General features: G+C 40.0%; 1 protein-coding gene across 1 annotated transcript in view; it reads right to left on the bottom strand.

The window, feature by feature from the left end:
- Nucleotides 1-26,374, bottom strand: part of PKP2 (plakophilin 2) — a 42,935-nt gene extending 16,561 nt beyond the window's left edge. The window contains 6 exon segments of the mRNA XM_050325017.1: nucleotides 1,585-1,762; nucleotides 6,898-7,105; nucleotides 10,064-10,202; nucleotides 15,944-16,638; nucleotides 19,063-19,175; nucleotides 26,119-26,374. Coding sequence (XP_050180974.1) covers nucleotides 1,585-1,762; nucleotides 6,898-7,105; nucleotides 10,064-10,202; nucleotides 15,944-16,638; nucleotides 19,063-19,175; nucleotides 26,119-26,332 — 1,547 coding nt within the window. The 5' untranslated portion in view covers nucleotides 26,333-26,374.
- Between the last annotated feature and the right edge of the window lie 257 nt (nucleotides 26,375-26,631).

The raw sequence follows: 26,631 nt of genomic DNA, 5'->3' as shown, positions 1-26,631 counted from the left end.
GCTTATAGGGAAGAGACAGTTCCAGAATCCAAATGCAAGAGAGGAGCAGCTAGACTGTTTCTGTGTAAATGCATCCTGGGCTAAGCAATATGAAGAAAGACAATCTCTTCATTTCCTAAACATCACCAGTGTTAGCTAGAGACATTTTATTATGGGTGGTTAACGTTTCTTTTTATTTGCTTTTGAGCCATCATAGTAAATAAAAGTTAATTATTACTTAGAGATGATCTTTAATTAGTAGTTAGTGGGCTGACAGGAGTTCCTACAGGAAAAGGTGCCTTATTGTTGAGTATTTTGTATAGCTAACGATTCATTTGTCTTCTGAAACCACATGAGTCAGGCACACAGCTGTTTACACAGTAAAAATTAATGCCATATATACAACTACCATGCTATAGGACATGTTAGCATAGCAGGAATGTGTGAGGCAAAACTGGGCAGCTTCCCAAGCCTCTAAATTTTGAACTTAATTTCTTTTATAGTACTAGAAGGTGTGTAAAACTCAGGCCACGACTTTGCACTTGCACTTTACTCCTCTAAGGAGCTCACTGTCCTTTCATGCATTTTGGAATGTGTAAACAGAAGACATGCATCTCTGATACTCATGAGTGTACTTATTTAACGAGCAATGACTTTGAACTCACAAACACAAAAGGCCCCAGTTCTATAGCCTGTTATTTTTAAAGGAGTTTTTCTTGAAGATGTGATTTTTATCCTTCAGCCATTTAGGGGTGTGTTCACTGAGGCCTTTGGTGTTTCTTTGTACTATCTAGCTACTGTGTTCAGCAGCCTAGTAGCTGACTGCAGTAGCAAATACACAGCTATAAATCTATTAATCCACTCCATGGCTACAACTTGCTTGAACTTGTGCTAAAGGTTGCACAGGGCTTACTATGGTTTAACAAATGGCTTTTCCCTAATTTAAGTTAAATAACTTTCTAGTCAGTTTAAGTATAGATTAGGACATGTCAAAGTAAGCATCTTTGGCAGCAGCTGAAAACTGAAGGCTTTTATGTGCTTCTAGGTACCATGTCTCTTTTCCAAGTCATCTGTTTAGATGAGAAGGGATTATGGCTTGAGAGCAACTCTGTGCATTTTAACCAAAGGGCCCCTGGAGATGCTACTGAATGTAACTATTAGTCATGGTTTATATGCAGAGTAGAAAAAAAGACTGACTTGGCCGTTGCTGAGCACGTTCTGCTCACTACTCAAAGGACTGCTCCCGAGCCTGGTAGCACTTAGCAGGTATTGCAGCAGGTGAGCAGAATATACTCAGCAGAAATGTAAAAAAATTGGTTCCACAAAAAGAGTGGTCCCATTAATACCCAATATTGCTGTAGATAAGGATAACTTTCTCAGTCTCGAAAGGATATTTCAGATACACAAGCACTTCAGTTGTCCTACCAAAGATCTATGACACCAGAACTAATAATTCAAATATGTTAGTCTTTTGTTAGTCCAAATGGCACTTACAGGGGTATACAACAGTAAAGTGCATAAAAATTGAAAACAAGAAAGAAAATAAATGTGCAGGCCTGTTTTATCATCACTATTGCCTTGGTTAGCTGTAGATTGAGTGCTCACCTCAAGCATCCCGTGGCATTGTAGAAGATATCAGGGTCAGGTAAAACACTTGACTTTGGGTAATCTCGATCTGGCCAGCCTGAGTAAGGGATGAGAACAGCTTCGGTCAGCGTCTGCAGGGCTTCTCTAACCAACAGGTGCTTCAGCTGGTCATTAGAGGACAAATTCCACAACAAACCTGTAATATCCAAAATAAAATCAGAGTGGCAAAAGGACTCCCCTGCAGTTTGAAAGACTTAATCTCAAAGTCCTTGAAGTGAAAGAGTGAAGAAGCCTGCCTGACACTTGATATCCTGAGGAGGAATAGAAGGGGTTGTTAAGTGTTCACTAGCCCTGATCTGAGGACAGGGAAATGAGACAAAAAAGAGGGCACAGTTATGCATGTGATTAAAGTAAAATTTCTGCATAGTCAGTCTGATGCCCAACCATGAAGTGCAGTTTCCCATGGCTCCACATTGCTTATCTGCAGCAATCATCTTCTCCATTACCAAAGTAGCACAAGCTAAGCAGAGATAACAACACCACCATCAGTGATCATCCTCCACAGTTCCAGGGAGGAATCTGTCCATTCTGGATGCCTGGCAGAACTAGTTGCACTTAAAAGTACAAAGATCAGTGAGTGGGAGAATAAACTCATATACTGAAGGGATTGTGATGGGAAGTACAGAGATGAAGTTCACAGGTTGCTGGAAATCTGCTGGAAGACAGGAAATGCCCATTACCAAGTTTCTCTAACACTTGATAGCAAAATTTCTCATAAGAGGGCAAACTGCTAAACACTGGTTGGCCATTACTGTCCAGACATTAGTCACTAAGCAAATCATTAAGTAATGCTACAAAGCTTGTCTATTCACAATCTCCAAAACAAATCTTCAATATAATCTTACATAACTTACTAGGTTTGCTTATGCTCTATTCCAACAGATGACAGTTCTTTCTGAAGTACTCTTCCCCCGGAAAACAACACATACTTCTGCTTTTCACTACAAAGACATTCATTGTTTCCCCAGCCCGCTGCTCTAAGTTTCACAGACCTCCTCCTCCACACACTGGCAGAGTATTAGTGAATGTTTCTTTCATCAATTCACAACAAAAAATGCTTCTTTTATATCTCCTTACACTTTGAATTTAATTTCAGGTATTGTGAGAAATAATAAAATCAAAACAAAAGCCAGCCAAAAGCAGCCCATTCCTTCTTTTGGGATCAGCTCTTCAATCTCTGAATTAGAAGATAAAAGGAAGAATGTATTTTCCTGAAGGAAAAAAAGGCTTATAGGAAATCAGAGAAGCAGTCCTAAGAGCATTGGTAAGGGAAACAGGTTAAGACAGAATGGCACAAATGCAAGGAAGGGCACAAGGACAGAATATAATTTAAAGAAGAATGAATTAACTTTTAATAACAGATTGATACTTAGAGTTGTCAGAACAGAATTTGAGATGTTGCTTACACTGTAAATTTTCCAACAAAAATCCTACCTTTACCCACAGGCACTGTATCACTGGGCTGAGAAGGATTCTCTCAGTGGCATTCTGGGTGTGGATGAATTTGTTCACATTAGAAAATGTCTTTAGGAGTGGATTCTTTCCTTGCACCTATGCTATAATGTACTCATAGGAGCACAGTTTTCCCTTAGATGGTTATTTGGAAAAATGGGTGGGGTCTGCTTTTAAATTTATATTTCTTTTAATGACAGTCCTGTTTATGCTGTAATCTTCCCTGCAGGAGAAATTTCCTTTCATTTCTTGTATTTATGCTTCATGATAACAAGATCAAGAGGTTAGCTACTCCCTGGAGGCTCTTCTGGCTTACCTTCAAAAGCTAATATTTTTTGGTTTTTGTTTTTTTTTCCCAAGCCACAGCCATTTGACTTTCTGTTCCTCAGTATGCTCTCCAAATACTATAAAATTCAATTCCTCTTAGCTCTTGTGTTGTCGCCAAATGACATCCTCTCCTACTACTTAAGAATAACCTCATTCCTTTCCTAAGAGATTTCTAAGCAGCTTGGTATGTCAAAGAAAGGACAAAGCCTATGTTTCCTTTCCTTTGACTTGTATCAATGATTTCATGAAGCTAGACAGTTCACTCAGATCTTGAGGAGGACTCGTTCTCCCTATGAAGGGGTCATATAAGCACAGAAATTGCAGAGAAACCAGGCCTTAGGTAAACTGGTCCACAGCAGCTTTCAAACCACTTTCATAAGCACAAAGCCACCTTGGTTGGGGTTGGGGCTTGGTGCTCTCTGTGTGTTCTCCTGGGACGCACAGAGCGTGAGGCAGCACACAGCACTTGCTGTAATCAGCATTTATCTCCATGCACTTTGATTGCTTTCAGTCTTTCCATAGGACAACTCAAGGCACGCTGCATGACTGTGCTCAGTCTGTATTCCTCAGGTCTAGAAGGAAATACAGGCCATCAAAGTATTATTCTTTAGAACATTTGATGTAATATGGCTTAAAGTTAGGCAAGTGCTTGTCTGTATTAACACTGCTGGTACTAATAAGCCAGTGATCTTAAAAATAAGCTTTTAAGGCTGATATTTACTTGTCTCATGTAATTTTCTGAGAGGTAATGAAGTACAGTATGGGAAAACAACTGTATCTCAGAGTTTTAACTTCCTTCTCTCCAACAACATCCTTATCTTCACATACTTCTGCCAGGTGGAGGGCTTTGGTACCATGCTTCCTACACAGCAGCAGAAACAAAAAGCTTCCCTCTGCTGAGCTTAGACATCTTTATTAATGGGTATTGCATGCTTTCCATCCTTGGACAGGAGTCTTTCACCACAGCTCAGTGAGGGATTATCAGGTACCAAGCTGATTTTACTCATCTTTTATAGGGAAAGACATTCAGTTAAATATCGTATCACACATTTGGAAGTCCCTAATTTACAGTCAAAGTAGGCAAGTAATATGTATGATGTGGAAAGAGAAATGGACTTCTCACGCTGACTGGGTGGAAGGCCAAATTTTCCACATTAATCTTTTCCTGGAAGGGTTACAACACTGCAGAGAGATTGCATGCTTAGCTGTGATATTCCACGAGTCCTGCAGGAAGCCAAAGGCAAAGCAAGAGGAGAAACAAAACTTGTAGGTGAGCCATGGTCAGACAGGGAAACTGTTGTTCAGCAGAATTTAACCATTTGGTTAGAAAGGACAGTCAAAGGTTTGCATTATCCTTGGAAAAGCCTTGTGTTGCAGCCCATTTCAGGCTATGCAGTCAATCTGACAGGACAGGAATTCCAGTGATCCCTAGATATCACTGTACATGCCACGATCATCTGGAAGAAATGATCTAAGTTAGAACACGTGTAACAGTGACTGTCTATCTCCTGTCTGCAGCTCACTCCTTGCCTGTCTGGGAAAGAAAATGGCCAGAAGAAAAGCTAATATTCTCACAGAAATTCATTCATCCAGACTGCCCTTTGCCCTGTAGGCTCCTTGCAGCTTATTAAGGAGATGAAGAATTGTTCAAGTGTTGGCAAAAAGTATGCCCTAGTGCCATTTTCACAGAGGCACTCAGTGTATTTCCTCCTGACTGCACATTTGGTCTTCAACAAAGCAAGAAATGCTTCTCTCTTGGTGTATTTTTTAAGCCATCCTTGGCAACAGATAGGTATGAAAGCATATCACAATATTTTGCTTTACACAAGCTACATCATCTTGCTTGATACTGCTTAAATATTTTGTTGGTGTCTTCTTTGTTTTGTAAGTAAATACTCATGTTCAACGACAGGAGTAATTGCAGAACGAATTGCCTTCATCCAATTCCACACTGAAGGGGAAGACAGTAACATTCACAGTATCCATGTGAACTATCCTGCACAGTCAACAGTTTTGTCAGAAATTATGAAACTACTAGCAAGGAAAGAGCATTGGCTTTCTGGCCACTGTACCACCATCTTCACTGCTTACCTCACTGATCTGTAACAGCACAGAGAGATAACACACTATACAGCAAGTTACTAAGTGACCCTGATTCTGCAACTGATGACTGTGAAAACCTTTAAAACATTTTAATGTTGCAGAGCTGTAGAACTGAGCCAAAAGAACCAACAATACAATGCTTTGTTCTCCAGCTTAGGGAGCAGAGTATTTAAAATACTTAAAAGAATGCAGAATTACAGAAGGTCTTGACATGTCCTTGCTTCAAGGCAGGGCTGCTTGACACCTTCTGTATCTTTTCAAGCACTGTTCTCTTAATAGCTTTTGTTCCTGGTATCTTTAAAGTTCACTTGAAATAAAACCCCATTCATTTATTCATAATGTTTTCCATTTATAAGAGATAGCCTGCTCTTCCTTTGCATGCTAACGAGAACGAATGTGGGTCATGAGCAGTTGAATTCCAGCAGACACACTCTGGTCACACAGGACTGCAGGGATGAGGTGGTGGGCACTTCTTAAAGGGCTGCTGCAAAGCCAACAAGGCAGCAACCATAGGTTTCTTTTTGAGTAATGCTGGAGACTCTTCCTCCCACCATCCCTTCTGCTACACTGAAGAACAACAAGAGGTGTAATATGGGGTTTCTGATCCAAAGGGCTTTTCCTTCAAATTTGCAATTGGCCCTACTAATTAACAGTTCTTCCTCAAGGTTACTGGAAATAAAAGCATGAGAACACTAGCCCTGTAAAAACAGAATCCAGAATGTCAGTCACTCCACTGATGGTGCTGAGTGATCTTTGCAGTCAAATGGCTGCCCAGGAGGGATTCTCTCTCTTGTACACAAAAAAGAAACATGCTGTGGCTGTGGCAGAGCTTTCTGCTTGTCACAGATCCAAGAAGACAGGCTCGTGTGTAAACCACTGGGAGTGGGAGAGCTCAGAGCAGAAATCTGGGGCAGTAGAGTTTGTGGGGAATACAACAACCACTTTCTATCCAAGGCACCTGACAGTTCTGGGTGGCTGTCTTCAGCAAGGAACTCCTGGCTAAGTGCTGTCAGCACAGAGTCAAATAACAAAGGCTGAACTGCTGTGTAAATAGCAGCAGCATTAATTACAGTCCCAGGCTCCTTAAGGGAGCCTCACTTTCTTTTCTGGAATATCTAGGACTTTAAGCTTCCTGCAAACAGACTCATATAATTTCTGAAGGAGCTTCAAGAGGGGAAGTTGCAGTTCCTAATCTCTTCTTACTGACTGAAAGACTGGTCTTGAGTAAGGACCTTGGAATTTTACCCTAAGCAAATTGCCTAGAATAGGTGACAATGTTCTTGTATTTAGTCACTAAACATGGGCCTAAGTAAACAATCCTGTACCTCTCCTGGAAAGCTTGTGCATTAACTTAAAGCACTTCGTGTTTGACTGCACAGAAAACACTACCTGTGATTTGCTTCTTAGTCTCTACATCCCTGGTGTGTCGGAGTAGGCGGAGCAAGAGTGGGATCCCTTTCTGCTCTGACACTTCCAGTTTGTTGTCATTGTCCTCAAACACCAAGTTTCTCAGAGCACCACATGCTGCCCGCTGAATGTCCTCATTCTGAACCTCAAGGAGCTGTAAAAGTCTGGGGATACCACCAAGTGAGAAAACCTGTGAGGGAAACAAAACACAGTAGAGAATAATCAGATGCAGTAAAACCCAAACTTCACTCTCCCCCTGCCCCAGCAAATATTTAAATAGTCATAGGGACTTCTTTCATTTGCTCCTATTTGAAAGACTAAGCACAAATCTTTAATCATTTGCACATGACTGCTAACTTCTGGGCTTTCATATGACTAATAGTTAAAATTAACTAACGGAGGCATCACATTTTGATAATGTAAGAGAATGAAACCAAATCTCTTCCAGCTTTGTTGCAGATCTGTACTCTCTGACAAGACATTTAATCACTCTGTATTTTAGCTTCCATGTTGCTGAAATGGGTATTTGAGATTTAATTCTGAACATTTATACAATTTATAAACAATTTTGAGATTACTATATGTAAAATGTTCCTGAGTGCCAAATCTGGGGTTTTTCTTTTCAGCAGCAAGCCTGATGGAAAGACAGTATTTTTTTCTTTATTATCTACTGTGCATTTATCAAGTAAGTGACAGTGTATCAAATAAGAACACATTATACTTAGTACTTCTTATCTGTGGCATACTGAGAAACAACAGTAAACTTAAACATTGTAAGCTAGCTATCTACTGAACCACCCTCATTTAACAAAGACTACTTTTCAGTGTCTAATTCTTTAGAAAATGAGGTTTTGATCACAAATGAAGACTTCAGAAGATCTTACTGTACAGCAGCTGTATGGAAAAATTAGTTTCCAAGTTCTACATGTTGTGGCAAATGAGGAATCCCATCTGAGCTGTGATGTGACATAAGCAAGCCTTGGCTCGTTTAAGAACGATTTTACTATGAAAAGTACCTTACATTCAAGTACAACTGAGAAAGGTTTCCTCCAGCATCTCAAAATGCCATATGGTTTTGAGGACAAACTCATCCTTGTGTATAATCAACAGCACGTGAAAGACTAAGAAATCTGATACAACTGTTTTGAGCAGTCCAGAGTTTAAGGATAAAAAGAATTCAACGCAACTGGCAGGTGTTGGCAACACAAAGGAATGGAATGTAACAAAGCCTTTTGCCCTTCATGTAGCAAACTACACAGCCTGCCAGCCTTTCCTCTGATTCAGCTGTACAAAAGGCACAGTTTCTTGCTACTGCACTGCTGACCTGATTCCCTCTGTAACCACTGCAATGCTAGCAGAATGAAACACAGAAATATATACCTTGAGGGAAATGGAGCATAGAGGCACATCAACCTATTTTATTATAGAAGATCAGCCCTTTCGACACTGACACTGTAGTTGGTTGGGTTTTTTTAAACATTTATGCAGACTTTCTGTTAGTAATTTTAATGCATTTATAGCTCTTGTAAAAGAAGTGATGCTATTTCGACCTAATTTGCAAAGGATAATTTACTAAAGCTATTGATTAGTCCTTCTAAATTTTCACTGGTAGACAGAATTCATCAAAATACTGTAAGAACACCACTTAAAAGAAAAAGAAAAAGAAAAGCCACTAGACTCACAAACTATCAACTATGAGAGAACAAAGCACTGTAAGACAAAGGCTGAAAGGCTAAAAAGGGGACACAAAACAATGCCAATGTAAACAAGTCTGACAGGCACCAAACAAAAAAGCTCAGCTAGGATATGTGGAATAGACAGGAAAACAGGAGAAGGCTTTAGGCTGACTGCTCCAATTAGAACACTTTTACTCATGCACTTGTTTTCCTGGGAAGCTGCCTGAGAGAGGTCTGTATAATAAACCACCTTCAAACATTAAATTCTGGAGCTCTGTCCTCAGCCTGAAGTTAAGGATGCTACTTGTACTGGTTTCTTCCAAGACAGATTTTGACATACCATGAAATCAAGTTAAAAGGACTGAGTGATGTTTGGCTGTCACTGAACTGGACTGAATGTACATGAATATGGAGTTAAGGCTGAGGTTACCTATGGAATGATACTGAGCATATTTACAAACCAAAGCAGGTGTAACACTGGTTTTCAGTGGTTGAAATAAACTGTCACCTTACACACTCACGTACAGAACTGAGAGACATGTTTGTGTCCAATACTGAAACTTAAAGAAAAGGAAGAAGAGAACATTTTTAATACGTGCTTTCAAAAAACTTGTAAGAGATTTAACAAGTGTCTTGTAAGGGACTTAAAAAATGTGGTTAATCTAAACAATGTATTAATGTCTTGGTTAATCTAAACAATGTATTAATGTATTTGTGCAGTCCCAGAGGGCCCTTAACATTTTGGCAAATCCATACACTGTATTAACACATTTGTGCACTCCCTAGCAAACCTTGAAGATTGGATAAGTTTGCACTCTACTCCCAGAGTTTTCTCTTTGGGGATATTTCTGTACCAATGGTGTAAGCGTGCTAGTCAAAAATGAGAGACAGGAGCAATTATAACGAGAAAAATTTCAGACTCTATTTATAAAGGCTGAAAGAACTATTTTTTTTTCCTGCAACAGAGCAAATTGTGTTTTTTTTCACTTTCCAGCCTCAACATTTATCAAAAACTACCTAGACAGGACAGAAACTAATCAAATCAGTTTGAAAAAGGGAGATTTAAGTTCTGCTTTTAAAGTTATACCAGGAATAACTGGTAAACGTAGTAAAGCTCTTTGACTGCCTACAGCAGCTTGTGGAATCCTAATCAGTGGGATGATCTGGATGTTGGTCCTAAACATCTGTAATTACAGATGGTTTGAGTGAATTTTTACCCTACATTTCTATGTCTCCTATCACAAAATGCTAAAGCCCAAATTTTTGCAAGCATAGATCCAATCCTATTCCATGGATTTAAAAGAAACTTCAGCATAAACCATCAGTGTATTTTAGGGAAAATATCTAACATTAGTACCCTATAAGGTTTCTTGAGTGCCTTTTTTTTGGTGTGTCATGCTGACACAGTGCCACACAGTACAGAAAGCTGTTTTCTCTACCTGACTGCAACTGGCACAAAAATAATTACTTACTTTTCTTCTGGCATCTGCTTTCTGGAAGCACTCATGCTGTATGAAAGTCACTGCAGCAAGAATCCTAGGCGTGGACTGTGTGTTTTCACTTTTCAGTATGTTCACCGCACGCTCCAGTGTCATCTCCACTTCTGGGCTCCTTAAAAGTGTAGACAGAGGAAACAGGGTGAAGCAAGACTGCAGAAAAACTATCTTTGTTGTAATACCAGGATTTTTGTATTTTTCAAGGCACTTTAGATTGTCTTAGAACTTTTTTTGCTTTCCAGTAGCAGAAAGTAGTATAAAAGCTTTAACAGACACTGATATTCTGGGGAAGAGAAAATCATAAATAAAAGCGTGGTGACAATGAGAAGTTCTGGAGAAAGCAAGTCATGCTTCAAATTATAAAAACAAAATGGAAACATTAGTGGATGTTTTTATCAGTGTTTCCATCAGTTTCCATCCTTTCATCACTGGATGAAGGGCAGGATGTGGAAGGAAAGATGAAGGAAGTGGATGACAGATCCAAAGATGGCAATAACCAAAGTAGAGTGACTAGTACTGATCATAAAGACACCCTGATGTTTTCCTCAGTAATGTGATGATTGCTTTTTTACATTTGTTTTCATGCCTTCCATCCATTTCTTAGTTTCCAGACTACATATATGCAGGACTGCATTGAAACAGATGGGTAAAGCCTTTTTTTCAGAATAAAAATAGCACTCATTAAACTGAGTATGTACATCCACTGTGGTGGGATTAAAAATAAGTGTAGCTATTTTCCTTTCAAATTCCAGCATGTTTGCTTAAATGATGATCATTTTAGACAACCATATGAAAAAATGGAAAAAGAGGTCACCAGACACATTTTTTTCCTCACTAAATGGAACATAATTCATGGCACATTCAGGAGCATTAGCCATGGGACAGGTGGTTATGCTCCCTAGACTTTTATTTACTTTTTGTTTCAAGTATGTTCCACCTAGAAATAAAAAAGGGGGGAGGGGGGAGGAGGAGGACAAGTGGACAAGAACATGAGTATTATATTTTTTTTTAACCAAAGAGTTTTGTAGTACCAGATCCTCTGCTGGCCAAATGGGGATGAGAGAGCAGTCTGTGAACCCCAGTGAAACAAGAAGTCATTGGCAATAACTTCCTACTTCAGAGCTACCAGAACGAGAATGATTTACTTAATAATCATCCCAGTAAATGAAGTCAAAGTTAGAAATATTAACACAATTACCACTTACGTTAAAATAGGTCTCTGGGAAATAAATTGGCTTAAATTGAAATTTTAATTTTTTTTCAATTAACTAAGCAGAAATATTAAATAATAAACAATATTCAGGAAAGTGAAATAGTACACTTTTTGGTACTGAGAAACGTTTCTAAAAATTGTATTTGTGGAGGTGTCACCCAGTTCTTCAGCTCTGAGACTGGCTCCAAAGTGGACCTCCAGGAGTGAAAGAGCCTGGAGGGCTGCAGGGGAGCAAGGCAGACAAACCAGGCAGAAATCAGGCAGATTTCCCATAGGGAATCTTGCTATAAATGCACTGAAATCCAGCTCTTTTCTCCCAAAATATTTATGATGCACTTATGAGCTCTGAGACAAAAACAGATTTTGCTGGAATTTTTCTTGCAGCTACACTGCAAATCAACATCTGCTGCTTGGTTTTGCCAAGGCAAAAACCAATTAGCATGGCCGTAAGGACAGCAAAGAAATGCAGAATTTTGATTCACTGCACCTGTTGCAAATGAAATGATATACCCATATCCTGAGGTTTCCACCTGCCTTTATATTTCTTTTTGGTATAAATCATTATTGTTTGGTATAAATATGTTATTTCTTCTCCTCTCCTCTGAGTTATTGTTTTGAGCAAATACACTGTATCTATAGGTGCTGAGGATGCTTATGCAAGAGAAAGATGAAATTAGAACTTTGGTTAGTATTTCTAGTGCCTGGCACTGCTTACAGCTTCCATATTTTCAGAGTTTAAAATTCTGGCCAAATTTAAAACAAAGTAGTCACTAAATTACTCTAAGGTGTAAGTCAGATGAACCGATCAGAAAACTACTTAAAGATCTCAAACAATGAGTGATGAAAAAAAGCCAGATCATATTTCTCCTTCTTACTCTCTATAGTGGGACAGAAAAGCAGGCTTTTCAACCTCGGGTTTTAGTCACATTTCTTAAATCAACAATTTTGTCACCCTGTCCACATGTGAGCATGTCAACCTGACTGCTAGTCATTGCAATCATTTTGGAGCCCTTCGCCCAAAATCAGTCACCTTCTGTGAGCAGCAGACATCAACAATGTATTAAATTCTGAGTCACTTCACCGACTAACAGCTGAGAAGGACTAGAACCATGTACCTTTCAAGGTCAAAATTGCTGCATGAGCTGATCCCTCATGGGATACCAAAGAATCCATGTGGAAACTCAACCTCAGGACGCCAAGGGTGTCCCAGAGTGGTTATGGTCCATCAGCAGAGCCTGCCAGGCTGAGATGAACACAGGGGCAGTCAGACTGCATTTCTAAGTGCTAAGGGTGTAGATCTGCATTGAGACTGACAGCAGCTCACTGTTCACCAGAGTTATCCCTTCATGCAGCAGGCAAAAATATTTCTCTCCTGTTGCACACTGCCATACTAGGCTTGCTCTTCACTGGGTAAAAATAACATTCCCTGATGTTTTATCTGGCAGCAATAAAGGATGCAATACAATCTTTGACCCTCAATGGTATTCATAAAGTTGCAGCACCCTAATTCTTGTCAAAATAGAATTTGATGCGATGATTCTATCTCGCCCTCCAAACATTTACAGGCAAACTTAATAGCAGTTGGTTGAGTGGCATGTGTCATGACACTGAACAGTCAGTCAGGAAATGGTTGTTAAACAGAACAATGATTTGACAAGTTCTGACTTCACCTTAAGTGCCAGAGTATAATATTTTTGAGATAGATACATACATAATAATTTTGTGACAGCTCTCTGCACATTTAGAGGTCAGATTCTGTAAGCAGCTGTTTCTCAGACAGCTTCAGGTTGAATCTCTTTCCTAAGCTCTTCATCATAACAGTGCTTTTAACTGATTCACTTTACCAGAAGACACAGAGATAACATCTCTATACTATGATTTTTCTACTTTGCTTTCATAGCATGAGCTAATTCTTTTACAGAATGTTTGAAAATGCTTTTATATAAATTTCAAATGCTGTATACAGCTAGTCCCCTACTTCTCTTTAACCTTGCACAACTATTTTACACTCTCTTAATTCACCTTGGAAAGACCAAAATTGTGATTTGCATAAAAAAGTATAAATTTCAGGAAAAAATAATTTACTCCAAAACCAAGCTTATCTTTTTTGACCCTTTATCTTACTAAGGGAGCAAGAGGTAAGGTAGGAATATGTCAGACAATGTAGATTTAAAATCAGAGAGAATGGGAAATGACAAGAAATACGAAAGTGTCTACAAACTTCTTTAACTGAGAAACCTTGTCAGAAGAAACTACTGTACTACTGGTGGGATGATGAACTTAAGTGAAATACCTCTGACTTGACAGAGGTGTACACTCCACAGCAAAATGTTGTCTAGTGTGGTTTAAACAGTTAATTCTACAGTAACCTGTGTGGTAGCTATTGAGGTTGAACCAGAATGCACTACAAATAGGACTTCTGCATCCACTCCTTCCAGTGGTGAGACTCACAAGAGGACTTATTAAATGTGCAATATAGGTGTTGACTACAGTAATAATGTATGTGGATATCACACACATGATTATATAAATGTGTAACAAACACTGACTTCAGTCAGCTATAACAGCTACAGTTTCCTCCTTATAATTTAAGAACGGTGTAAAGATGGTGAGAGTGGTGCAAATTTCTTGCAGAATTTTAACTTACATGCTGCTTTCCACCAGCCTCTTTACTAATGTAAGTTATTACATTTTACAGAGACTTTTTAATACTTTGGGTAAAGAGCCCCTCACTCCCCCAAAAACTTAGCTATGAAACTAAAGTAGATTCTAGGATATTTGAAAGTCTAAGCAAGATATGTAGAAGTAAATGAAATGGAAGTACTGAGATAAACAAGATCTGTAAACAGCTGCAAAGGGAACTCTAGAAGCTTTCACAGCACTTCCAGTTGTTTTCCTCTCTAATTTCCAGCAAAAGCTGAACCTAAAAACTGGCACTTTAGGAATTACGCTGTCAAAAGATTTCCAATAGGCCACAAATCTCCCAGCTGAGTTCAACATGGTCTCAATCAAGCCACTTGCACAATGACTGAAGAAAGATTTTTACATCTGCAGGTATGAAAAATACTTTGGTTGATGTTTGTACAGGCAGACAACCAGACTCCAGTGTCTGCACCTGCAAAAGAAAAACCAAAATTGCTCCTACATGTAATTAAAGACAAAAATTGCTGGTTGTTGTTGCTCAGAAATGTATTCAAGAACGTGCCAGAAGTTAAGTAAATTATTATCAATGGGATACATGCCTGTTAGTAAATTGTCTTACTGAGAAATGAAGTCCTCCCAGGTACCTATTTTCAACATTACTACTCTCAAATCTTTAGCTGTTGTGAGCTCTGAGCTGTTTTATTTTCTGGACTTGTTGTAAAGACTGAATATCTAGGAGTCTCATCATTAATATCAGATCTCTTAATTCCTGCATTTCCCAGCAGTGAGAATTTCAATCCAGGCCAGAAGTGGGCATGATATTATATATGCTTGTAAATCTTATTATAACACACAACACGTAGTTGACAACAGAAAATACCTCATCAGTGATACCAGATGATGCCTCAAAACACACAGTAACAAATCCAGAAGAAGAAAGGTATTCTTCAGAAAAATGAGCCTAACCACTACACAGTTATGGGAAAAGAGCCATTTCTTAATAACACTGTTGTAAATTACACTATGATTAACTTAAATAAGAAATTTTAGGATCTTATTTGGATTATGAAACAACAATAGAAAGCAGAGTAGACAATGCAGGTAACCATCTCCTGTATAGCAAGTGGCTTGTTCTGTCTGTTGAACCTAAACAGCTCTGGAAACATTCAGAATTATTCTAAAATTAAAAAATATTCACCTCTGAGTGAATTTCAGAACTGATACACTTTCTTTTCTGAAAATGAAACTGATTTTAGACATTCTGAAATCTTCTCTGGAAGAGAATTTCAGTGGAGGCAGGGGAAGTAATGTTGGGGGAAAAAAAAATTCCAGTACTTCAAGCAATTTTCCTGAAGTCTGGGGGCAGATTTTTGACTTTCTGGTATGGATCTAACAGGGCTTTAAGTCAGGATAGTGCCCTCAGAGCATGTAGGATCTCATGGCAGTGAGAAGCTCTGGGGATGGATGGTGCTACAGAGCTAAGAGAAATTTCTGCTTGTGTTTTAATTGAAGTTAATATTAAAAAGTATCTTTGAAACCATGAAGGATTTTCAACCAGAAATTGTAAATCTGCCAAAAGCTGCTTCACTGGTAGATTTCTGACCTATTCTTGTGAGAACCAGTGCTGATATCATCTGATCTTTTATGAGCACAAAATCTGCCAATACTACATTGTGTACTGTGACTCAGATTGTAAATTACTCAGTGACTACTTACAGTGTTATAAAATTGGTCAACTTTTGCAAAAGGGGGTCCCAACCCTAAGTGGGAGTTGTGGATTCTGCAGTATGTACATACTGCTATATCTTTTTCTCCTTTTCCTCTGTTGCACTGGAAGAGGATTTTTAAAAGCAAATCTTCCTGCATCCCCTGCACTGGTATTTTGTACGCTGTGTTGGTTGCTGAACCGTAAGCTGTCAGTTTACTTTCTCTTTTTAAACAAACGTGGCCCTTTCAGCTGTGACACCCCAGAACCAAAGCAGGTCCTGCATCATGCTTACCCTAGCTGAGATCCATTGATGGTGACCTGCTCACTCTGCAGGAAGCCATTTCTCCCCGCTGCGGCCACAGCAGCTGTCAATGGCATCCTCTTCCCATCTGTTTCTGCAGTGACACTGGCTATTGAAGCTGGATGGGAAACTTCCCTCCTGGTCTGTGCGTTTCTGAAAGTGGTTTGGTAGAAGCTGGACCTCACAGACTGCCTGTTCTGAGACGCCAGCTGGGAAGCAGTTGGTGATCTCACTTGTCCCATCGCGCTGCCCGAGGTCAGGTAGTTTTCCTTCTCCAAAAGGTTGGTCATACTGCGACTGTTGCCTGCCTGGTGGTACAGAGGTACAGTGGGGCTGGGGTAGACACCATCCAGGGCAGCATCATTAACAGCCCCCATGCGGGAGTGTCTCTTAAAAGAGCGTCCCCTGTTCACCGAGTCACGAAGAGTGTAACCAACAATCTCAGACCGAGCGTATCTCGGGGGGACAGTTCCACTCGATCTCCCGATATCTCCATGCCTCATAGAGAATCCGGTTGGAATCCCTCCATCATAGTGAAAATCACTGGACACATATGCCAGTCTTTCCGGAATTCGTTGGGGTGAAACCTCCAGTCTCTTCAGAGGTTGCCTTTGAGCTCTCTCTTCCATTGTCCTGTAAGCAACCCTTGTCCCCCAGCCATTTGTGTAAGAGGATGGTGAGGCAACCTGCTCAAGGGTGCACAAAACAACAGGAGTCACAGTAAGATCACAGCACTTAGGATTAATAGCAAAGAAGCCAAACAAATAAGTAAAGATAAAAATTTTACACTCTGCTTTCAGAGTAAGAAAACAAAATGCAAACGTCAACGTACACTCTGTGTATTACATGGGATTCTGCAACACTTCTTTTACTTGCCTCAAGAAGGCAGGAAGAAGTACAGTCTACGGCATCTAATCTTTAGTCAAGAACTCAGAATAGTTCCACAAGTCAATTATTCCTGGCAGTGAACAGTTTGAGTATTAAGGGACATTTTTCAGCTTGAAACTCCTTGGGGATTAACACCAACATCTGCTACTAAAACTAAATTCAAGGTTGTCCAACATACAGAAGAAAATTAATCAGTCAGATATTGAAAATATTATACTAAAGTGTCTGCATATTAATATTAACCTTATTAATATAAGGTTATTTAGCACTCCTGTTCACTCTGTGGTAGAATCTAGTAAAAAGAGATAGCCCTTTCCATGTTTGTTTAACCTCTTAAAAATGGAGGAGACTGTATAACATTCCAAGAAAATCAAAATGACCATTTCACCATTTCAATGATATCCCCAAGTCTACAGTTGCAATTTTAGATGATTTTTCTTTTCTTGTCCCTAATGGGCATAGACTGCAATGGAACATCATCTTGCTTTATAATATTCTCTTTTCTAAAGTCAACAAATCCATGTCCTCTAACCTTTCTTTGTAAGGTGTATCTTCAAGACTTTTACTGTTTAGGTGTCGTTTGAGACCTCTCCAAACTTTCCTCCTTTTTCTTGTGCTCTATACTGGACACCATACTCAATTCAAAACCTTCCAGAAGTAAATCAACTTGGAACACTATCTGGCCTTGAAATACAGGAACCATGTTTTTTTAAAAAATCAGTAAGCATAGGGGCATACAGCCATAAATCAAAGCCCCACATATTCCATTTCCATTTTGCAATATTAAAGGTATTTTTTTAAGGTAAACTGAGGAGTTTATACAAACTATTAACTGAAGGAACAGTGCTCAGTAGATAGCTGCCAGGCTGAAATCCCCTAATTTCACTGTTGAGGACATCCTGAGGATGACAACTGACTCATAAAAGGAGTAAAGGTTACAGAAACTGGTGGGTTGAGGCAAGGATCATTGGCTATATGTGTTTATTCTACAGAAGTTTTGCAAGGATATCTTTATCTTTTGTTTGGGGATAAGGACATTAATGCTTTTGTGAAATACTAGGCCTTGTGCCTTTTTCCAGCTTTCACACAGGACAAATAGTCTCTCTCTTCCCCTCAAACCCCTGTTTTCCCCCCCGCCAAGAACACTACATTATTTTCTTGTGATTCCTATGTCACCTCCAGTTTTCCCCTTGTTAGAAGGAATGAATTCACATAAAATATTATGGATTAGACAATTGGTGAGAATAGCAGAGAGGAGGACAGAGAAAGATATATGTTTAATTAAACAGTTCTAACTCTCCCCATACAGAGCCAGGGCTGCTTCACTGATTGCTCAGAAGCTGGACTATTTCTTTTGATGACAATAAGCTATTCTTAGTAAGCTAAAATTAAGAAAGAACTGCCCTCTCCAAATACAGTTATTTATTAAATAAATATTTCTGTTCTCAAGCTGAATTGTTTTCAGTTGACTAATGCCGATCACGCAGCAGCGTTGCTATTGAGCTGTGTTGATTTCCCAGTCACATGGATGCTCCCTCAAACAGTTTCATACCAGTTATGAGCTGTGTCAGAAACCCTGCAGAAAACCAATTATTTGTTCATTCAGGCCATGAACCCAAGAAAAGCTGGTCAAAACAACAAGAGAACTTATGATCAGATGGTTTAAAAACACCATTGTATTGGAAGGACTGTACTGCTGAAATTCTTGTAATGCTAAAAGGGGTGACAACAGCAGTATTTTAAATTATAAGGAACACTCTACCTGTCTTTGTGAAACTAATCTGTTTTCCTTCGGGTCTGGATGCTTAATTATGTTCAACTGGGAAGCAGGGCCTCTAGCTGCTCTGAGTTACGGATGTGCTGACTGACCTCCTGCCTGGTGGGAGGGATAAACTTGTCACAGCCTTTGCCTTAGTGGAGCGTTAATATGATTTTTCATTTTTTACCCTGATGCCAATTCTCACAAAACCAACAGGGTTGCAAATAGCCTGCCTGCACAACTGAGTTTAATCCAGCCACTAGGCTCTGAAGTCACTGGAAGTGGGGTAAAACATTAAGAGATTTCAGTTGTAAAAACCTCATTTTCTAGAAATGAGGCTTTAAAAAGAAAACAAATAGGCAAGCAAACCTTATAACACCATCTAAATGCTATTATTTGTGGTAACAAAATTAATAACTATGCATGTGATGTTATATTTATTTCCATTCATCATCTTCCTCACCTGGTTTGACTGGTAATATGAGAAACTGTAGGGACTTCTTGGTGAAAAATCATTTTCAGTAATCCCCATGTTATAGACACGCTCTGGTACACTGGATGCACGGTGCAAGCTGCCTGTAACCAAAGATTAATATTAGTAAGATTTTTAACAAAACATGGTATTGTTACAGAGGAGGAGATACAGTACTAGGGAAACATAGCAGGGTGCACTACCATTAATATATATAAACTGGATGTTGAACAGAGAAATAATGGAAAGATGTTTGCATTTGGTGTATCACATTCAAAACACGGCCAAGCAAAGCTTCCTGAGGATACAAGCCTTTTTTCAGTTCCCTATATATTTTATATAATCTCCTCAGTGCTTCATCCAAAGAGCACAAAGAGTCCCCAAACAAATTCTATGGCCCATGGAGGCATGTGGCATATGATGCCAGAAAGTTGGGTTCTTCAGTGATGCCTCAAATCTGCTCCTGAAAGGTTCACTAAGCCTACAAACAATGTAGAAGATCCACAGTGTATCTGCTTTGATCCTCTTCTTCCATGGGCCAGCTTTGAAAATAGAACAGCACATTGTGATTATTTCTTTCATTAAAACTGCAAACAAACCAACCAAAAACTTCAGATTGTATCTTTTTTCACTAATACAACACATTTTCAAAGAACAAGTGCTCCTATTACTGAAAACTCTTAAACCAACAGATACTGCTGATACAATAATCCATGAGATTTCTGTGCTACTATGAGAATCTGCATGTAGGAATTGACCCCAGGTTTAAAGAGGTGAAACCGAAGTCGAAAGTAAGATATACCTCAAATCAGTCATAAATGGGATCAGTGGGTGCTGCAGAAGTTTAGGCTGAAGACATAGTAGTGGTCATTAAAGAAGTTAATTTGCCATCAATTTTCAAAACAGTAGATATTACCTGAGATACTACAGAAAAGAAATCTAAGGAATGAATCGTTAACTTGGCCAAACAGCTGAAGTCTCTGCTCCTAAAAACAGCAGGAGACCTATGCCCATGGGAATTCAGGTGCCAAAGACATACCAGCAAGCAGTTGTTGGGGTGTTTGAAAGCACCTGGAGTATGTGTGTCAGAGCTGATTCCTCCAGTGTATGCAGTTAAGGTTCCGGGCTTCTTTAGGTGCACAACCCTAGAAAGCTCAGCACATCTGTATATTTTATCCTTAGTGTCTGCAGTTAGTCAAGGACTCAAAAAGGATGAAAATAAACTCGGGTAACCAGAATAATTTATGAATAATTCTCCCTAGCATGTAGCTACCTGGGCAAGTCCAAATTTGTGTATTCTATAATATAGTATAATACAATACAATATAATGGCAGACTGCAATAATTTGAGGCCTAATTCAACCATACTTTGCAGTTACTTTGCCTATTTAATCATACTTTCCAATTTTTTCATTTTGGCCACACGAGGCAGATTTAAACACGTATTAGGTGATTTGTCAAGACACATTCACAGTAACTTTGCGTCATGAGAGTGGAATGATGAAGCTTGGTCAAACTCATGATTTGGATTGTAATAATTCCTTCGTGACATTACAAGGTTACCATAGCCCAAGGGTTACCCAAGTACACGAGAAACCAGTAAGAGGGAACTGTTCTCTTTTACTGTGAAAAATTCTGGCTGAACAACATCCAACATTTATTTATTTCTATAAATCTCTCATTTGTGTCATATGAGACATGATGTACTATTTCAGGTGCCCAGTAAGGTGTCTAGCTTAGCCTATCCCCTGTGCCTGCTTTTTTAAAGATTCACTTTCTTCTTCATTGCTGCATAATAAAGTATTTCCACACAACAAATACAGTTTAAAATAAACTTCTATTTCTTTACAGTTAGTATTTTTTGTCCTGTTTACTACACTTAGTGAGAAAGTATTCTCAGTTATTTATCTAGTTAGGGCATAATGACCCTTTGAACACGTAATTTTTGTATATTTTAGGTAACTCAAAACTTGTCTTTACAAAAAAATACAAAAAAGAGAAGATAAAAATAACAAGGCCATTCATGAACTAGTTGAGGATAAACTACATTATCTAACAGTTTCCTCTTTGCAAAAGTGAAATGCAGTCAAACAGAAATTGTAACATGCAGTTATCTTCAACTAGTCCTCTTTTCTAACCTTCAGTCTCTCTGTGAAACTATCCATCAGTTAAAATTTTTCTCCTTCAGAGACAAACCCAGTATATGTCAACTTATGGAATTTCACTTTGCATTTGCAGTTATCTCTTGCTTGCTCTTACAACACTGGGAAATTATTTTGCCAGACTTTTACCTGCAGATTTATTAGGCAGACATAAAATGCATATCTTTTTACTGTGTTCTCTTTACCTGTGCCACAAGTCAGTGTGTTAAAGGAAAAAGTGGTAATAGAAATGCTGTATCTTTCCTTGAGGTGCAGAATAATGACCTGATCAAAACTTGCCTCTGTCAGCAGGGCTTCCTTCAGATTATTTTCACCACACTACAAAACCTGCTTGCCTTTCCCACCTTGCAGAGTTGCTCAGTATTACATATATTCAGAAATCATTATGCTGTCCTTACATACTCAGTGCACTGGGTATCCTTGTTTTGTTCATTTTGTTTGTTTGGGTTTTTTCCCCTAAAAAAGCCATGACAGATTTTTAAAAAAAACATTTATATTATAGTCTCATATACTGTTAGGATTAATACTTTCTAGCTGTGATACTCTGTGTTTTAAAGTCTTACAAAAACTCTCTCCAGAAAATATGCACACCATACTCATCCATAGGGGACAAACACTATTTGAGAGGCCATAGGATATCACACTTGATTTCCAGCAGCCAGTCAAGAAAAAAATGGGTTTCCTACAGGCCCTGCATCATGTCTGTCAACCCATAAGGACAGTTTAGAAAACTCAGGCATCTCAGACAACACCAGACACCCATGTGTGGGCAACTGAGTGGAACCATTTATCACAGTCTCCCCTCTCTCCTGTCAATATGAACTGAAACAGTCCAGGAACACTTTGGATGGGGTCAGTGGAGCAGGAAACCTAAACCCCTTTGCTCTTCTCCACTGCCAAAATAAAAGCTGTACCCTGATATCCCAACAGTTACGACAAAATTTTAAGACTGGAAAAAATAATGACACTATCAGGAGGGAGACTGTACAGACGACAGCAAAAATCCCACCTGTCTTCACAGAGGCTCTTCTCGAGGCTCCTTTGTCCCCGTGGATGTGACAAGCCCAACAGCTCCAAAAGCCTTGGAAACTTCTCCTCAGTGATCACTGCCTATGGCTGCTGACAGATCAACCTGCTGTTTGCTCTGCTTTCAAAAACAACTACGACAAGAGGCATCTCTAAGATATATGGACAAGACAATCATCCTCCATTAAGAAGCTGGGCGTATCAAATTCCCCTTAAATCACATACAGTGGTAACTCTCAGCTGTGGGTCTTTTTCAGTGCTTTTGTGCTTGAATTGTTATCATCAAAGTCAAATTTTGGCCTCAAACCTCCCAGAGCAGTCATCAGTGTAGCTGTACCCTGTACACACAAGTCTATTAAGGACTGTGATACTTTCATGCACCCTGAGGGCCCACCTTGTTGAGTGTTCATTGTCCACTCTTGCTCAGGGCAGGTGGGTGATCATATCCCCAACAGAGACTCCTCAGTGCTCCTGGACTGTCATCCTTTAATCCCTTTTTTATACTTCAGCCCTCACAATGGACTAAGATGGTGACATTTAAGAACAGCACACGAAAAAAGTCACTGAATCACTCCATCTAGAGATCAAAGAGCCCTCTTTTTGATCGTGCTCCTTCATCACTGTGCCAGCACATGACTGGTCCCAGAGGAGTTTTTCTAACATTTTGTGCTCAAATTTAAAAAAGATTTCTTCTGGCTCAGGAAGCAGAGGCGAGGAATTTAATAAAACCAACAACAATTGAAAGTCATCAACAAGGAATTTTTTTTCTACTTCCTTATGCCTCAAATATATAAACAGAAATTTACTACAAAGCTGTTATCACTGTCAGAATTCTGCAAAATAGAAGCCTAAGGACAAAAAAGTGCACCGGTCCCCTAAAAGGAGATTCAAGAAGAAAATACTACTCAGAATTTTAAAAACTGGGAAATGTGAGGAATAAATAAGGGTCTGATTTTAACAGTTTTGTTAAAAGATGTTTTTTATTGGGAAATCTCCTAAGTTTGAATTCTGGTTTGATTTTTTTTTTTTTAATAAACACACAGTGTTTATAAAACTGTGTTAGGGAAAGAATCACAACACAGCCAGCAGTTCATCAGGACATTTGATTTTGTACGATACATATCAGAGGCAAGTGGACTCATAAATAGAATAAAGCTTAATAGATTCCTAAAATGTACATAAAATAATCAATTGCTGCATCATAGGCAAGCTGAAAATCACCAGTCATTAAAGTATATGATTCTGAATGCCATTTTTCTTTGATAAGGCAGAACTACCTTAAATATTTCCATCTTTAAATAGCATTCAGAAATTTGATATGACTGCTTTAGTTACTCAAAACTTCTAAGGGCAGCATAATCTTTAATTTATAAAGGCTTTGCAATGGATGAATTAGAAAAGTTGCAGCTGTTGTTAAACTGCTTGAAAAGCTGTTTGACAACATTTTGAAAAGAGCTGAGGTCATACATAACTTCAATCCTTTTGCAGCAGGTAGAATTCTCAGATTCAAGGATGACTGAATTTCTACTATAAAAAAGAAATACACCCTCCAAAATGGGGAAAAGGGCATGAAATAGCAAACAATATGAGGGTAGGAGGTAAAAAGATGTTTTTCCATTTACAGGTGAAGCTGAAGGCTAATCAGACACCTGTAATTCGAAATTCTAAGGAGAAATTACGCTGCCTGACAAACTACTTCTTGTGGCTTCAAACTTTTCAGTACACTCAGCAGAAAATGGGTGTGCACAGATGATACTGGGCAAGACCTTTACTACCACTGATTTTTCATACCCGGTGGTTATGTGCTTGGCTAATTTTAGGCATGTATGTGAATACTGTGGTTAGGTATGCACTGAGTACCTTGCTGAACTGAGTCTGAAATACTCCTGCAGATAGGACAGTTATATCACAAGGCCCTGCTCCTGCTCCCTCTGACACTTTGCAAGTCTTCCCTGAAAGTGCAAGCAATACGGGGCCCGTGGTGAATATAGCCAGAGAAAGGTTATAATTCAGAGAAAGTGATGCTTTTGCATGTAAAAGAGGGCATATTTTTTAAAAAAAATTTTAAAGGTACCCTACATGTAAGAATTGAAATGTTTCTCAAAGCATAGCCGATTTTTGAGCAAGTCCATACAGAAAGCACATTGGGACACATACGCACATATACGTATATTTTTCAGGGAAGTAAACATGTTAACTTCAAGAGAGGCATTTGATTCACATATATATTTAAAATATACATAGATTTCCACATATTAGATATATATGTATATCTTAATGGAATGCATTCCAGTTTCATTTACTTTTTCTGAATTTTGCAGTAGGACTAAAATGTGTACAGTGAGTTGGGCACAAGAATACATTTGAAAGATGAAAAGTTCATTTTATGCATGAACAAAACACGTTACAGACATGGCATTTGCCACTCCTGATCCTGAAGTTTAAAAGTTTTTGTGTCTCAGAAATGCAAGGGATTCAAATACTTGACCTTTAGAAAAACAAAGCAGGATAACTATCCCCAAATACATCAGGTCTGTTAATGTATTCCAGAGAAGTCAAGATGACTTAGGAGGATGGGAACTCTGTCTTCATAGTTTCATGCATGGTTTAGAGACATGAGCTCAGGTTCATGACATTGTATCATTTATAAACTAGTGCTTAAAAAGCTTTTTGCAGGCTCTCTGTTCGTAGAAAAAGAAATTAAGTTACTCCAAAAGTGTTTAGAAAACATATTTAAATGGCAGTAGCCAAGTTAAGGACTTGCATGTGTATCTGCACATTGCACAGCTGTGTGTACCTGTTTGTGTGATTTGTATATCTGATTTTTATGAGCAGAATTTGTCCATGTCAGCACTGTGTGCATTTTTTGCCATGAGGTGTTTTTTAGATAGAGGCCAGACAAAGAACAAGAAAACATTCCTCTGCCTGACAGGAACAGATGAGAGAAGTATAAAGACTTTCGTCTCACAACTTTTAGCAAATGAAAGGTGACAGCTTCTTTGAGGACAACTGAGAAAGAGGGTAAGTCAGTCATATCTTCCTATTTTAAAAACATGATTAAAATTTCATCATATATAAAGTTTTCATTCATTAGTTAACACTAAGCCCCTCGGGCAGCCTGCCTTTAACCCTCAGCACCTGAGAGTCACCCTGTGGCTGCCTGATGCTGTGATCGAGCCCTGGCTGGGGCACAAGGTGTGACTGCAGACTTTATTGATTGGGTCTGGCCTTCTGCCTGCAAGACCTTAGAAGCACAGAGTGATTGACGTCAATTTGTATCATGCATGTTAAAGAACTGGGTAAATAATGCCTGACAGCATTATCGTTCTGTATTTCCCATTCACGCCTTTCTCAGAGCTACTTTTCCAAACTTCCTTTTACCTTTGTTTGTTTGTTTTAATTTCACGGTTAAACAAGGCAAAACATTTCCTATATTTCTTTCCGTTTTATTTAGCAAACAGGACCGGTGGGTAAGGATAAAAGCATTAAAATAAGCACATTAAGCGGTCGCTGGATTAGGAGAATATCGCCTCAATCCCTCCCTCCCCCTCCTGGGCAGCGGAGAGCCGGGAGCGGCCCCACCATGCACCGAGTTACGGCGAGAGTTTGGGAGGGAGAAACTTCTCACTCACTGGGGTGTGCAAAGAGAACGGGAAGAAGCGACAGATTCGCGCTTTTTTCTGCCAAATCCGGTCACGGCGTGTGAGCGGCACCGGCTGTCCCGAGCACTCCGCACCTCCCGGGGCCGGGAAGCAGCTGCGGCCGCCCGCGGGTCCCACCCCGGCCTCCCGGGACCCCTTCCCGTGCTCCCACCGCCGCTCCCACCGGAGAGCCCCGAGGGGCCGGGGCGGGCACTCACCATTGTACAGCGAGCCCCGTCTCTTCCTGGCCAGCGTCTGCTGGACCTGCCGGTGGATCCGCAGCGCCTTCTCCTCCCCGGCGCGGTCGCCCGAGAGCTTGAGCCGGTCCTCGGAGGGCAGCGCCAGGCTGGAGCTGTCCAGCTCCCCCAGGATCTGCTGGCCCAGCACGGTGCGGATGTAGCCCTGCTCGGCGGCGGGGCCGCGGCCGGCCATGGGCACCGCCGGGCTCGGATCCCGCTCCGCTCCGATAACCTGTTGCGCTGCTGCCGCCGCTCCCGCCGCGCCCAGCGCCGCCCCGGGGCTGCCCCGCCCGCCGCACAGGTGCCAGGCACGGCCCGGGAGCCGCTCCGCCCCTTCCCTCCCTTTCCCCGTCCTCTCTCCGCTCTTCCCCTCCCTTCCTCTGCTCGCCGGGGTGAAAGAGTCCGGCGTGGCCGCCCAGCTCAGCCCAGCCCAGCCCAGCTCAGCTCAGCCCAGCCCAGCCCAGCCCAGTCCAGCGGGGCGCGGTCGCCGCC

This window comes from Myiozetetes cayanensis, unplaced genomic scaffold, assembly GCF_022539395.1.
Source record: "Myiozetetes cayanensis isolate MyiCay16 unplaced genomic scaffold, myiCay2020 scf3, whole genome shotgun sequence".
In the NCBI taxonomy this organism is placed as follows: Eukaryota; Metazoa; Chordata; class Aves; order Passeriformes; family Tyrannidae; genus Myiozetetes; species Myiozetetes cayanensis.
Note: the sequence above shows the minus strand (reverse complement) of the source record. Positions and strands in the feature narration are given on the sequence as shown.